The sequence below is a fragment of the Marmota marmota genome, unplaced genomic scaffold (genome assembly GCF_001458135.2).
Source record: "Marmota marmota marmota unplaced genomic scaffold, marMar, whole genome shotgun sequence".
NCBI classification, from domain to species: domain Eukaryota; kingdom Metazoa; phylum Chordata; class Mammalia; order Rodentia; family Sciuridae; genus Marmota; species Marmota marmota.
In genome coordinates this window covers 3,037,096-3,053,034 of record NW_025999897.1, presented here as the reverse complement: position 1 = coordinate 3,053,034, position 15,939 = coordinate 3,037,096, and the positions used below count along the sequence as shown (strand labels likewise).

The 15,939-nt window shown below is 46.6% G+C and overlaps 1 protein-coding gene across 1 annotated transcript in view; it reads left to right on the top strand.

Annotated features, from left to right (window-relative positions):
- Positions 1 to 15,150, top strand: part of Prkca (protein kinase C alpha) — a gene marked incomplete at its 5' end in the record, with an annotated part of 309,700 nt that extends 294,550 nt beyond the window's left edge. The window contains 2 exons of the mRNA XM_048798205.1: positions 3,230 to 3,277; positions 8,609 to 15,150. Of these exons, the coding sequence (XP_048654162.1) occupies positions 3,230 to 3,277; positions 8,609 to 8,773 (213 nt within the window). The remainder of the gene's footprint in view (positions 1 to 3,229; positions 3,278 to 8,608) is intronic.
- Between the last annotated feature and the right edge of the window lie 789 nt (positions 15,151 to 15,939).

The window sequence follows — 15,939 nt, the reverse complement described above, 5'->3', positions numbered from 1 at the left end:
GTCTTTCTGAAGGCCAAAGTGACATTGGCAAAGTTAACCTTTAGACGGAAGTGTCTTGCAAACTCTAAGATCCTGCCACAAAGGACACTTCATAGTGCTGGGGTCCATCAGCAGGCTCCTCACAGGACTTTCCATCGCCCAGTGACATGGCTTCAGCTCAGCCATGACCTGGGCTCTACATAAGTCACACATAAAGGAGAGAGTTCTGGGCGTCAGATGTAGGGGACTGTGGCCAACTCACCTGAGGTGTCTGGAGGCTCAGAGGTGAGGGAAGAACCTATTGTACCAGCCAAAACAGCGAGAGTCCAGTCCTGGACAGAGCCTTGTCTTTGTCCAAAGCACCACCATGTGCCATTGTGAAGGAAAATGATTTTCTGGACGATAGGACCATCAGGTAGCAGGGCAGAGCCTCCGTGTGCTGGTTTATTTTGCAAAACAAAAGCCAAGACATGCTGGAGAGGAAGCAGACACATGTGCAAGGCAGGCTGGGCCCAGTGATCTCATGGATACAATGTCGAGGACCCTGCTGCACAGACAGAAGTGCCAGCTCAGCATTGGCCTGACTTTTGGTGTAGCACACCAAGCAGTGGCCCGTCACTCACTGTTCAGAAGACGCCACCTAAGAAGATGCTTTTTTTTTTTTAGTGTAAAAGCGATGTCACCTCTGAAAAGCTTAATCTTCAATTACAGGGGAAGAAATAAGTGGTCCCCTGTGTCCCCCTGGCATCAGGCAGGCAAGGGGGTGACCGGCCAGCTTGGCCCACCTGAAACCTGCCCAAGAAAGACTTCCCTTTCCTTCGACATTGCCTGAACAATGAATGCTCCAATATTCTGATCGAGTCGCTTTGACCTTTGCAGGCTTTTATCCTGATTTATTATTCATGTGGAGAAACTGACTGAGACCAGCCTTCAAATCTCTCTTCCTCCTGCTTGTCACAAAGAGCAGTTTACACAAATACCGGAAATGAAAAGTTAATTGATTTTTTCTTCTTTTTTGAATCTGGTCCATTGGCACCAGGGAGTAGAATAGCTAGTTCACAGGCAGGCCGGAAACAGTCGGCGCACTTTAATAGTTATTGGAGAGAGAGAAAAATTAATCCATAAAGTTAACACCAAGAAACAGCCCAGAGCTGACAGGTAGGCAGAGCACTTTGGAAATGGGCCTGTCTTTCCTAAGTGACTTTTCTTGGGAAATCACTGTAATTATTCTATCAAAAAGACATAGAAAAGAATAGAAGAACTTTTATCAGGACATTGTCATCCTTGCAGCAAGAGCCAAAGAGAATAAAAAAAAACATGGAGACAAAGCGTAGGTGCCACTGTGGTGAGAAGGCACAGTCCTGAGTGTCCCTGTCACCACGAACCTCTGCATTTCACAATGGCATTAGCTTGTAGAGAGAGTTCAAAGATGGTCTAATTATCAGAATTGATGCAGTGATCCTTTTCATTGTTTAAAAATAATTTTTAAAAATTTCTCATTTTAGACTTGTAGAAAAGTTGGGAAAATATTGTAAAGAATTTCTGCTTTCCCTTTACCTAGATTCTCTAAGTGTTAAGTTTTTATCACATTTGTATTATTCTCTTCCTACTCTTTCTCAGCCTGTGTGTACACACACACACACACACACACACACACACACACACACACACACATAGTTTTTCTAGAAAAAAAAACATTGAGACTAAGTTACACCTAAATAATTCCCTGTGTATTTCCTAAAAATAAGGACATCTCATGGTACAATGTTCTTTTACTAATTACTCCACAAAGTTCTTCATACAGAGCAGCAGCTGTCCAAGGAAAAAAGGTAAGGCCACACAGTGACCATCTAACCCATAAAATACCACGGTGCATCTGAGCAGTTCTCTTGAGTGACAGGCAGATTCGCTTGGTCTTTCCATCAAGCCAGCAAGGGCGGTGCTGATTAAAATTGAGATTCTTGAGGCTCACGGAGTTTTGCTGACAGCATATAATACTAACTAGCCTTTGGAGACTCAAAGAAATCCCATCATGACAGACATAGGTTTGATTCAAGCCTTTACAACCAATCTAAAACAGTACCTTTTACTTGGTTAATTAGAGGCGAGCACTTTTATCTATTCTTTGATAATCACTGTACCAAATTCCACCGTGATTGGAAGAAAAAGGAGACATTATAAATAATAATCAATACAAATAAGTAGCAAGGCCAGGCATGGTGGTGCATGCCTGTAATCCCAGCGGCTTGGGAGGCTGAGGCAGGAGGCTCATGATTCAAAGCCAGTCACAGCAAAAGACAGCTACTAAGCAACTCAGTGAGACCCTGTCTCTAAATAAAATACAAAATAGGGCTGAGGATGTGGCTCAGTGGTCAAGTGCCCCTGAGTTCAATCCCTGGCACCTAAAAATAAATAAATAAGTAGCAGTATTGCAAACCTGGCTGCTTCAGTGGTGAGGGGTGGCATAAATACAGACCCGTGCACCTCAAGTTGTGTGACTCCACAGGTTTCCATAGCCTGAGGTGAGGGTCCTGACAATGATGGCCTTTATACGGTTCTCCTGAAAAGCTAGCCACTTCATAAAGTCCAAATAGAATGTGTGAGAAAATAGCCTCAGAATTTCCATAGAAAACAGCTCACAGTAAGCCAGAACCTTTGCCCTCCCACACACACAGCTCTCACTCAGACAGGAGTCCACCCCTGATGTCCGTGGCCTGTATCCATCTGCAAACTCTCTGAGAGTTCATCTCCCTCCTCCACAGCATGTGCCCTTGGAGCTAAGGCTCCAAGGCAACAGGTAAGGTACGTTTAGAAATCACAGTCACCTCCATCTCTCCCACAGGTGACACCGGCAGGAGGTGGGGGAGGTCATCCCTCTAAAACAATTATTAGTTATTAAAATAGTATCTCTGTGTGGTGGAATAAAGAGCCATGCTGTAGAGCAGGATATAGGCCGAAAGGTGATTGCTCGCTTCCCCTCCCCAGTGACTGGTCCCACTACTTGGGATCTTTTCTGTAACCTCCAGAAAGTTCTGTGTGTGTGTGTGTGTGTGTGTGTGTGTGTAAACATCTACATAAGTGAGTGGTTCTGTGCTCTCCACCTCTGCGGCAATGCTAGATGGCCTGGGTTCCCCCTTGTCAGACACAAGGGTTCGTGACAAGCGTCACATAGCCATTCTGGTTCTCGGGGTCCCAGGCCGGCAGCTGACTGTTCTCCAAATGCTGTCCTCTATCCGTTCTTATTCTCCAGACTTTCTGTACCAAAATGCACTGGCTTCAGTGGGCATCCAGGCCTTCGGTGAGCACATGTCCAGAAACTCGGGTGACTAAACGAGCAAACTAACTCTCACTGTAACCCCTAACCGTGTGCTCCTGCTTGCGTTGGCCATGCATGCTGACCCCAGGAAGGGCAGAGCAGGGGCCGAAGACCCCCCCTGGAGGGTTAGGAAATGGAGACCTTCCCTCCAGGGAAGCCCAGGGCCCGCCGTGCCGGCTCACTTCTGCCGTGGGTTATTTAACCTAAATGAAGGCTGTACCGTGAGGAAGCTGCTCAGAGGCCTCGGTGATGTTCTCTGTGGTGCCCCCACCGCACAGCACCCTGCTGAGGCCTGCCCTGCACTGGGACGGGAAGCACATGCTGGGTTCCTTACACCCACCCAAAGACATCCTGTGGCGTCCAGGGACTGTGAGGGACCTCCTCCTCTTTTCCATGTTTCCTTTTTCTCTGGTGCTGCAACATGCCTTTACGCTTCGTTTGTTCTGCGCTCTGCCCCCTCTTCTGGGTCCTGTTGGTCTTGCTTTTTAACAGCTGTGTTTTTGAGCTACTCGTGTTCCCATGCCGCGTCCGTGGGGTCATGTTCCACATGACTGAGACACTGCAGTCCAGGGCAGGATTGAGCCCAGCACGTGGGTTACTTGCTCATACCTGGTGACCTCTCAGGTAAGGCTTACAGCTGAGAAGCCAGCCTCCGCTCTCCCCGCCACCCCTCCACAGGACTCCAGGGCTTGGCAGCGGGCGTGGGTGGGGGAAGCTCTGCAGCCCCGGCTTCTAGGAGGGGTCTGTGCTTGTAAGGTCTTCAGCATGTCTGACTTCTCCTGGGCTCATTTTATTAATTAAAGAACTTACCAAATGGGCAGGAAGGTCAGAGTGATGAAGGAGGTAATTCCTTAATCCAGAACTAAGGAAGGGGAAGGTACATTATTAATAGTGTTCATCCTTCTCTCTAAAGTCGGTCAGACGCCCTTTACCTGCTGGGCACTGGCTCCCTGTGTTGTACCTTGTGTCCGGGTCACGACACATTGCTTATTAAGGAAATCCCATACATGCCAGCTCCCTCCATCCTTACGACAGCCGAGAAGGTGAGGGTCGCATCCCCATGTTACCTTTAGGAGTTCCCCAAAGCTGTGCCCTGGGGCCTGTGACCACTCCACCGTGCCCTCATTTTTCCCTCAGGTGCTAGCACCCCCAGTGGTGCTTCCCGCCACCCCCCTCTTTGTCCCAAGCTAGTTGGGTCCTACATACATCTCAACCAGCATAAAACCTCAGTTGGTGAAAGGTGGGGGTCAGGGGGAGCAGCACCGGAGGTGAATCAGGCACAACGAGCCCAGGAGTTCTGCCCACACATCACTTTAGCTGCTGTTGTGTCAGGTGGTCTGGAGCCCTGAGGTCACGGACAGACCAAAACTGAGTGTTGTCACACAGTGCCGTGGAAGCTGCCCTTCACATGACTGTGGTAACCACCTTCCTGCTTCATCCTGAGGAATGCTCGGAGGCTGTCTGCTGTCAGCCCAGCTCTATTTGTCACTCATTCACTTGTTCATCCACACGTCCCACAAGGTTCCCCCTTAACCTTTTCACCTCTCTGCCTCTTCTTCCTCCCTGCTCAGCTCCAAGATGGCGCCCATGGCCCATCAAGCTGGCAGTGGAGTCAGATTGGATCATAGGTAGTAGGCAGAGTCTCTTCTGCCTTGAGAACGCAATAGCTTGTTGAGTTTATTGTTCATTTTTCCAAAGGATCTGAACAGCCCTGATTCCCATGATCCTTTTCAGTAGGTTCTGGAGGTGATATGAGGACAGTGGCAGTTACCTACAGAACATCTTGAAAAACACCTAAAGGATATTGTCTATTTCTGGGCCTCGTTTTGCTAAGAGATGTGGAGGGCTTATTTGTAAAGTATTGAGAGACTCTCCATAGTAGAAAAATAAGTGATATTTTTCACAGTACTGAGCTTGTGGTAAAAAAAATAGTTGTACTTCCTGCTGGCCCTTCAGTGGGGGAAGGAGATTTCTGGTATGATCTTCCTCAGGATAAGCATCCTTCTGATTCTTGGACCTCACCTGATCCTCAGACTCAACCTCCAGCTTTTCCAGGGCTTGCTTCCCCCGTGATCTTCTAAGATGCTGTCCTGTTCCCGTTTGTCCCGTGGTGACATGTGTGAAACATCAGTGGTTTATTTCTTCCTCTTTGCCCTTGGCCTGTCCTTGCCCCCTGATCTCTTCACCTAAGTGAACCAGTTTAAGAAAAGCTTTCGTTTGCTAAAATGGGATTTCTCTCTCTTGAGTCGGGGGGGGGGGTGGGAATTCCAAAGAAATTCAGAGTGAGAAAGGAGAGGAAGGTATTTCTGGGGGTGAGCAGTGTTGAGGCCAATAGTCTCACTGCCATTCAGTGTGATTGCAGAGCAGGAATTAGACCAATCTGTGATCATGATTTCCCCTCAGCTCTGCAGTTATCAGCAGGGTCATGGAGGCTGGCGGGTGGGGAGGACATCTTCACCATTTATTACAGATCCTCACTTTACAAGCAGTGGAAGCCCTTAGAAAGAGCCCTTCTTGAGATCCCCAAGATAGAATTTGACATCCTCAGGCATCCACCCCCCATCCTTCTCAAAGTTGATGTTTGTATGGACACCTCTTTAGATCGTGAGAGCTCTCTTTTCCTTTATTTTGTTTTTCTTTGGCAGTAAAACCCTGGCTTTTGGAAATGTCCTGTTGGTGAATACCATAAAGAGTACTCAGAGGAAAGGGTCAGACTTGAACAGTCTTTTCACAGAACAAATCAATAAATCTAAAGCTAGACGGAGAGCTGTCCAGCCAGGCCAAGGGAACACTTCACCCCGGCCAGCCTTGCTCTGCCTTTTAGGGACTCACATTCTTTATTGATTTTTTTTTTCCCAGAAATTCATTCTTGCTCATCTTTGCACGGTTAGTGAGTAGTAGAGATTCTTTTGAGGAAGAGCACATCCCAGTTTCTGGGAGCAGCAGCAGTAGGTTTACTTGAGTTCTTCTGGAAAATGGGTATTAACTCACTGGGCTCCAAGAGAGCATATTCTTCAAGGCCTACTCTCCCTGGATCCTGACCCTCCTACACTGCTCTTGCCTGGGGCTTCTGCAGCTTCTCCATCTTCTGTTCTCACACGTGACTGTTCCTGCCTAATTGCCTTATTTGGCCCCTACATTCGCCTTCACACTGAACCTAGGACTTACTCAGCCTCACATTACAGCCTGGATGGATCACAGAGTTTCTCAACAGCAGCACAGTTGACAATTTTTTAGCCTAAAATGTCCTGTGCATTTGAGAATTTTTAGCAGCCTCCCTGGATGGTACCCACCAGATGCCAGTAGTGCCCCTTGCCTAAGTCATGATGATCAAAAATGGCTTCCCTGTAGAGCAAAATCTTCCTTAATTGAGAACCACTTTTTTTTTACTGAAAGAAAGGTTCTTCCTCCACCTGTTTCTATCATCACAGCAGTGTCTGAAAGTAACACCCCAGTGTAAGCTAGTTTCTGTGTGTTTGCCTCACTGTTGAATCAAGTGCAGATTCCTGATTAAGACACAGTGTGCCCTGCTGACTTCTTGAAGAGCCTTTCTCAATAGTTCAGAATGGCCTGTGCATGTTGGGTGATATGAACCTCATATTCTGTCTCTGCTGACCTTGGCTTTGAAGCGCTTTGTGTTCTTCCAGGGTAAAGCATCATGGAAACATGGAGTCTGAAAGTGGAGGCTTTGTCACCCATCTGTGGGAGGCAGGACTATATGAAGAGTGAGCCTCACAGTCTGTATGGCCTCCACAGGGTCAACTCAAAGACCCCCAAAAATCTTGCCACACACAACTCTGCCACCACGCCCTGTCACTAGACGTGAAGTCTTCTTGGGTAGCCTCTTGAGATGAATAATCCCAAAAAGGAATGCAGTTATTTAGGATTTACTTTGAATTTAGGCCATGCTTTCCACCTCAACAAGTACTTAGGAGCAAGTTTTATTTGAGGAAAGAGGGTAGGAAAGGTATAATAAAACTTGATTCTCAAGAAAACCTTCTAGAAGATAGAGAAGGAAGAGAAAAGAAGAGGTGGGAAAGTACAGCCATGAAACTAATCTGGACTTATTTTTTTAAATAAAAAACAGCAAGATGTATTGAACTCTGACTCTCTGCTCAATTCTGTATGAAACTACACATTGAGCCTCAGAGCAGCCTGCGGAGAGAGGTGCAATTATTCTTCCCACTTTACAAATGAGGAAATTCGGTGGAGCCCAATTGACAGTTTACATAGGCCATTGTCTGTCAAAAGATCCGAAAGTTTCTGATGAGATTAAAATTCATGTTAACTCAGAATCAAATCATGTTGCCCTGTGGTACAACCAACAGGTTGAAGGCAATAATTAGCAACATGTTAAAAATCATTATGAGTAACACCAGTGGAACTCCCAGATTTGTTTCAGAGTGTTTTGGGGGTCCCAAAGACTTTGACACAACCCTTCTTCATGGCTGGAAAAGTGAGGGGACACCCCTTCCTCCCAACTTGAGTCAGACCCCCAAGCAATGCCTTTAGACACAGCTATGCACTGTATTTCCCAGAGATCATCATGGAGCACCTCTGCCTATAGCCTCCGTTTGCAGAGTACCCTGATGGACCCTAGAGGAGAACAGTATTCAGATAGCCTCCCCAACATCCCCCTGGGCACCAGTGCAAATCCCCCAGCCCAAGACCACCTACAAATGAGTTCTGCATAGACCTGCCTGTCAATTGACCAGCTCTATCCAGATGCATAGAATTACAGCCAGGCTCAGCAGTCTATCTCCCACCATTGCCTCCACACCTACCCCATCTTACTTGAAGATTAGGGACTAGAGTTTCTATAACATCCCGGTTAGAAAGCAAAGATATACAACTTTTGTTTTATTACAAATATCATTACAAAGAACCAGATGTGGTGCAGTGAACTAACCCTCTCAGTTCAGGAGTAACTGCCTGCAGTCCCAGCCAATATCCTGGCTTTTTCAACATGGAGCCATAACTGGGGCCCTGTGTGCACAAGGTTCATGCTCATAGCTCTGCTTGCTCAGAGGGATGGAAATGAAAAAAGAGATGCTATCCCCATATTGCTACTTTTGCCAAAAGTGCATTTCTACCGAGGTTATTCATCCTGGGGGTATGCAGGGATTTACAGTTGAGTAAGTTGTTTGCTGTGCCTGGCTTCTATTACAGTAGGCCTGCAGGTTCTCTGAGATTCTTCCCGCCTAACAGTCCCAATTTCCCTGGGCCACGCTCCTCTCTACAGAGTGCTTTCAGAGAACTGCCCCCTGTGTTTTTTTCTCCCTAACCTTTTCTTTTTCTTTATTTTCTCCACAGTGTGGCAAAGGAGCAGAAAACTTTGACAAGTTCTTCACACGAGGGCAACCCGTCTTAACACCGCCAGATCAGCTGGTCATCGCGAACATAGACCAGTCTGATTTTGAAGGGTTCTCATACATCAATCCCCAGTTTGTGCACCCAATCTTGCAAAGTGCGGTATGAAACTCACCAATGACAGCAAATGCCTCCCCAGCCCTCAGCCCTCCCAGCAATGGGGAACAATTCTCAACCCTAAAATTTTAAGGCCATGGCCTTGTGTCTTATTCCACACAGAGGCCTGAAAATTGTAGGGTCATTAGTCCACATGGGGTCAACTTTTCAGGGTCTCTCTTACAACCAAGAACATTATCTTAGTAAAAGATGACATAATGTACAGTATCCAGTTTAATTATGTAGATGTCACATCAGGCTGTAGGTTAACCCTTCCTAGAAAGCAAACAGACTCTTGCCCCTTTTTTGGTACGACTTGATATGTTCTCCATACCCTCCATCTGTGGATTTTCACCATCAGGATCCCTCAACCAGAGATATTCAAGTGAACTACCCAGCCCAGTGTGTTGAAAGCATCTTTTCCTACGATGTCTTTGGAATGAAAGGATAGGGAGCCCAGAGAGTGAACAAAGAGGGATCAGGGGTGGTAGAAGCTTCCAGATACCCACCACTTTTGTTCTCTGCCTTGATGGAAACAGTCCCTAGAATCTGAGAGGCCAAGATGAACCTTATCATTGTTCCCAAACGTCATGACCCAATTATGGTCCAGCTGTTTAAAAAAGAAAGACAACTTCAGATGAGTGTTGGGTGAATCTATCATCCATTACCCAGTTGGTTGATAACTGTCTTGATACTTGCATTCTTCTTAAGAGGCCAAATCATCTAAGGACTTTGTTAAACAAGCATGTGAAATCATGTCAGATCAAGGATAAACCAGTGTGTATGTATGCTCATTTTAATCTCTGGGAGATTGTTCTTCAATCCAGGGTGCCATCAATAACCATGCCACTACTCATGAGTGTTGTTAGCCAACCCCCTCCACCAATATTTTGCTACCTATGTTGTCACCCTTCCTAAGAAGCTGAAGTATATGCCCCATCCCCTTTTGTACTTATTTATTTAATAGGCTGCTGTGTCATTTAAGAAAGTACGATGTATAGTAACTTAATCAAGACTTGATTCTAGAATCAATCCCTACTTGTTGGTTTTCCTGCCTTCTCTAGCCCTAGACATTCACTTAGGGATGAAAACCAATATGGTTTGGGTTCCCACTTCCTATTGAGCGACACACCTGGAGCTATAGAATCAGGATGACTGGATGCTTATCAGCTCAAAGATGTTTTCTTGCTAGAAGGTTTTTAGTATGTTTTGCAAATGCATCATGCAATGGATTTGCATGTTTATAATAAACCTTAATAACAAGTGAATTATATTATTGATATAATCTTATCAACTATAAAGAGTATTACAATAATTTTATAAGACACAATTGTGCTATATTTGTGAAGGGTCATGTTTCTAATCTGCTAATTTTATGATTAAGTTTTAGCTGAATTCTTTGATGCTGTGCTTCCTCTCCCCTCCCACCCCTGCACATTGGCACTGTATCAGATATATTAATTTTTTAATATAGATCTAATTTCAAAAATGAATGGCTAACTTTACATGTTTAATTAGGCTTTTACTATGTATGTATATATTTATATATATATATCTATATCTATATATATGTATATTTGATTCTACCTGCAAACCAAAGTTTTGTTTGTGGGATTATTTTTGAGATGAGACTCTGTCTTAGCTTCCTAATGTCATCTTCTGTTCAGGTACTCCCACCACTCTTCCTCTTGGGGATAGCACAAAATGTTTGAATCCAGGATGTCTAGTATGTTTGTGTACATGTGGCATTATGGCATTGTCACAGTACCTGGACTGACTGTGTGTATGTGTGTGTGTGTGTCTGTCTGTCTGTTTGTCTCTGTGTGTGTGTACGTGTGTGTGTGTGTGTGTGTGTGGTTCTTCCTCTCAGCCTGTGATTGTTGGAGACTCTGGGCTGGAGGGAGAGGAGGCCCCATTCTTGCTGCATATCTGGCCACAGCAAAGCTGCTCCCCTCATTTGCTGCCCCACTGTTTGCTTGAGCACATATAAAACTTCATGAGACAAACCAGGTATCAGCCCCTGAGCACAGCCATCCCCTGAAGCTACCACCAGACACTTTTCATAGGCTGCACATTTTCTTCCAGCTATTGCTAGAATTGGCCATTCAGATCTTGTGCACCTCTCTGGCTTGACACTCTCCTCATGCAAGGTCCTCAGGAAAGCCAGCCTTCTGCAGCATAAATGACAGGTCAAATGGAAGTAGGTATTGGTCTTTATAGGAAACTGCTGTATTTCCTCCCCGAAGCATTTCTCAGCTGAGCTCCCTCATTTTTACTCTCTGGCTGTTCACACAACATATAACCCCTGAGGGTCTTTGAGGTGAGAGGCCTGAGCTCTGTTAGAAACCCTGATTAGAGGGAGAGATGAAGTAGGGAGTGGGCTAGACCATAAAATAGCAGTTTCTTTTGCCATCTTTTATGAATTCCAGACTTCAAAACTCAGAAGGGTCCTAGCTCACTGATCCCTGAAGCCCTGCTCATCGGGGCATATTTTGGGACATGTCCTCATCAAGGCACCACACTTAGTCCAGTGGAAAAGGAACTGGTTCATAGAAAGCCTAGGAGAAGACAGGTACAGTGTAATCCCAGTGACTTGGAAGACTGAGGCAGAAGGATCACAATTTTGAGGTCAATCTAAGAAACTTAGCAAGACCCCATCTCAAAAAGAGCTGGGGATGTAGCTCAGTGGTAGAGCGCCCGTGGGTCCAATACCCAGTACCAAAAGTTGGGGGAAGCCTAGGAGACAAATGGATGGTCTCCCCTGTCCCAGGTGGAATAGGAACAGGGTTGGTCCCCACCCAAGACATGGAAAGGAGCACTAGGTCATGGACCATCAACCCAGTGTGCCAAGCTGCCTGCTTATTGTAAGCAAGCAGAAAGCTAGGGCTCTCCCTCATGTGATTCTAGCAATTCCTACTTCTCTAGGAAACATACTCAAACTCTCAGTGGCCTCTGTCCTTAAGGAATGTGTGACCATTTTCAAAGAGAGAACCCTAAGCATGGTCCAGCATGCTGCCTAAGGGACAGCAGATTAGGAAGGACCTGGGGGCAGAAAATGGTAAAAATTAGGGCTGAAGCAGAACTCATGGTGTGGCCTGTTTTGTGTGTGCTGAACCTAGATAAAGGCCAATGCTTTCAGGATCTGAGCAGTCCAGGACAGTGATTGCTGAAAGACTAACTCATGTGGATAGCTACTAATAACTGTTGGGGACTCTAGGAAGAACCTGCCCCCGAGCACTTGCTGGCCTATAGAGGAGAATCTAGCACAAAAGATGTCTCTGCAGGATCGTCATGCTGAGACCCCAAAAGGCCATTCAGATCGCTTTGCTTTCTCTTCCCTTGGAAGGTGGGCCGCTGCTCAGTGGCAGAACTTTCCTGCAGCTGCAGGCCAGTGGGCTGGCAGCCCTGCTTTTGGCACCATGTCGGAACTGACCCAGTGCTTGGTTTGAGTGGAAGGAGCTGGACTATGCTGCCGGGTGCAGTCCTCGGAGGTCAATGGGAGGCCCACCTCCAGGCAGGAACTAATTCAAAAGGTAGATGGGAAACCCAAGAACCCAAACGATTGTACCCCACCGCCTCCTCCTTGGTCCCTGTGGCCTCGTTTGAGCTGTGCAGACTCACTGTCTGCCTTGGCTGATGGGATGCATTAGGCTTTTCTATGAGGATTTGCGGTAGAAAAGTAGGTGGTGGAGAGCTCTCTGGAAGCCTGGCCTGAGATGGTTGGTTGAAAGATTATCGTAGACAGAGACTGACCCAACCTGGCCAAGGATGGTCGGTCACCTCAGAGCTAGAGTTCTTAGCCAAGTACGGTGACTTGCCAGAGTGAGGGTGCTGACCCCAAGAAAGTCACCCACTGACGTGACCTGGAGAGAACAGAGGGGTTGCTGGAGGCCGGAGTCGGCAAGGGGTTGGGGGAGAGCAGGGTTTGAGGGCCTCGGGGAGGAGGCGTGCTGTTAGAGCAAAGGAGCTGCCGCAGAGGCGTCGGTTCAGACGGGAGTCTCTCTGCTGGTCTCTGAGAGTGTGTTCTTTGCCAGGGACCCATTTCGTTCCTTCTCAGAAAACAGCCCCTGAATGCCCAGGACATCCTCACCAGCCACAAGAGGCCCCTTTCCGCTCGACCTTGGGCTGGCCCAGCTGTCTGAGCAGAGCCAGGCCACGCCAACCCTGGAGACCAGCAGGTTCCGTCCTTCTCCCTCTGTGGCTTCCTACTGAGCCTCATGGCAGCTGAGGCAGCTGACACCACAGTTGCCACCTGCTTCCACTTAGCAGGGGAAACAGGAGGCTTCCTATTTTTTTTTGTTTGTTTGTTTGTTTTTTGGAGGGGAGGTGTTTTCTCAGTGCTAAAGTGGGGGGAAGTGAGAGTCTTGTGTTTTTGAAACCTCAGGAAGGCAACACCATCTGACAGTCATTTTCTCACTTTGCTCTCGTGAAGTTGTCTTTCCCTGGTGTGTGCACATCACACCGTCTCCAGCTCCTTCATCACCTCCAAGAGCAGGGCGCTGCTGCCCCTGGGCACGCTAGCCATGCTCCTGAAATGGATGGCGAGCCAGGGGCTGGGAAGGACGAGGAGAGTTGGTGACAGCCATGGCAGTGATGAGGGAGGAGAAGGGCACCCTGGTCATTAGTGGCTACACACAAATCCAACAAGGAGGGTCAGAAAGATTTTCCTTTTTTTAAATCATTTTCCTCAAGCTGCTTGGGCCAGGGTTTATGAAATACACAGGACAGCCCCCATTCCCATCGTGTCCCCTTGGGGCCAACACAGAAAATCTAGGGGATGCTGTGTATTTCTGCTGTAGGAAAAATCTAGGAAATTGGAAAAGGTTCCCTGAGTTGTACGTGAATGAGGCAGTCATCTGGAAACAGAGCCAACTCCAAACCTCTTGATTCTATGATGTCAGGGTTGTTGAGGAAGGACGAACTTGTTCTGGATTCTGTCCCTTATGCCTGCCATTGGTGTGATCAGGTGTCATTTAAGAACTGGAAGTTGCACACAGTCATCAACAGCCTTACAATGACCCTACACTAAAGCCCACAATTTCCAAAGACTTTTTTTAACCTGAAGGAAGAAATGAATTTGTTAATTCCAACAGGATAACTGAATATACTGGGCTCTTTGTACTTTTTTATAATGAATTTTAATAACTCAACTCTTCTTTTAAAATGAGTTTTTAAAATAAAGCTACTAACAATTTCAAAAAAAAATTCCAATTGGAGTCTGTAGGAAGACTCAACCCAGGTCAGATAGAGCACCCCTGACCTGCATTCCCACTGTAGGATTTTCCCATGCTGGTGGGTATGAAGTCTGCAAGTTCAGGTGGAACTTGTGGCAGGCTGATGCTGTTCTTAATCGATACTGGGGACAACTGCCTAAGGTTTAGATATTTTTGAACTGTAGGAAAGATGTCTTATTGACCCCATCCAGATGCAGCCCTGGGATATCATTCCTGGGGTCTCTGGGACCCCTTTGCTTGCTCTTTGAGGCTCAGTGACTATATTTTAGCAGGAGCAGGGGGACACTTTCTCAGCTCTATCCCCAGTCCCCTCTGGTCCCCGGTCTCTCGTGTTTGGTGAAAACTCAGAGATTCCCTGCAATGGTTTGCCCATTGGGCAATTCAGAAAAACTTTTATATCACAAGGAATAAGAGGCAGCAGCAAATGTGCCCACTGGCCTATTTTCACAGTTATTGCATCTGTGAATAGACAGAACCCCACTTTTCACAAAATAGGTATCCAGCCCACTTTATAAGAATCTCTTTTTCTAAAACGAAACAAAAGGTGGCTTTGCATTTTCTGATTAAACAACCATGTCTTTGCTTAACTTTAGGAATATCAATGCCTGTGATTGTAGCTTCTTATTGATTTTCTTTCTGGAAGAATGTGATTCTCTTCTTGAGGGGTTTTATTGGACTAATCCAAACTGTACATGAAGGCAGTTACTATTTTGAGGCTAAAGGTTTTCTAAAAAAAAAAAAATAACCTCATATTCTTACTATTAGGGTCTTTCAGAATCTTTTATAGATGGTCAGAAACATTTGAAATTGCTTTTCCTACATGATTTGTGTGCGTGCGCGTGTGTGTGAAGGCCATGCCCTGTGTAAATCATTAATTGAAAAAAACATTGTCTGAGACCCCAAATTTGTAGGGAGGAAGAAATGGAGGTTGAGGGTTTTCCTTCTTCGTTAAGCACCTTCTGACAGAATACAGAGGCCGTTCGGCTGTCGACTAGCGTTTGGTTCTACCGCAGGTGAAGTGGATGTATAAATTATTGCATTGCTCTCCTCGACTCGTATAACCTCTAATCTTTGTTTGCATGACATGCTTTGTTAGATACATTAATTGTAGTTTGGAAGCAAGTGTGTATGAATAAAGGTAATGATCATTCCCTAGTGTGCCTGGTCTCATTAGCATCCCTCTGCGGCCCTGCGATGGTTTTTCAAGTATTTGTAGGATAGCATCCAACTGGACACCACCTGCAGAGCACTTTCATCTGGCCATCTGTTTCAGGGGTGACGTGCCACTTCAAGTCACCCTTTTCTCATTTGAAATGCTGCATGCTGTGAACCAAAGCCCAGTGACTGGGATAAAGTAGTGACAGATCCTTCATCCATTCCCACATCAACCTTTCCTCACGCACCTGCTCGGGGCCAGGATTGGGGCCAGGCCCTGGGGATACCCATCTGGCCCCTGCCTCCGTGGAGCCTACATCCCTGCACCTCCAAACTGCAGGGGACACACAGCCACTGATCAGGACACCCTCCAAGAACAAATGACCCCCTTCTATGGGAAGGGAAGACTCCAGAATTCAGCCCAAATCTTGGGACTTCTTCTCCAGAAATACCCATGTCTAACACGTCCCAAGGACCACTCAGGACTGTGTCCCCACTTCGAGTGCCAGAGGCCCTCACTCCAGTCTGGATTCATGGGTGAAAACTGGGGTAAACTGGCGAATGTGGAACATTCTGAAATGCCCCATGTTGGGGAACTTAACACTCACGAGGGCATACCCTCAGAGGAGTTTAAAAAAACAAAACTCAGTTTCTAAAAGCTGAGGATCGGCAAGATGTCTTAGCTCGCCCTTCACTCCTTCCTCTCACGTATGTTTACCTCACGGCTTCACGCCACCGCCCACAGCCCCCTTGTTCCGCAGTGCCCAGCCCAGGATCGCCCCTCCCAGC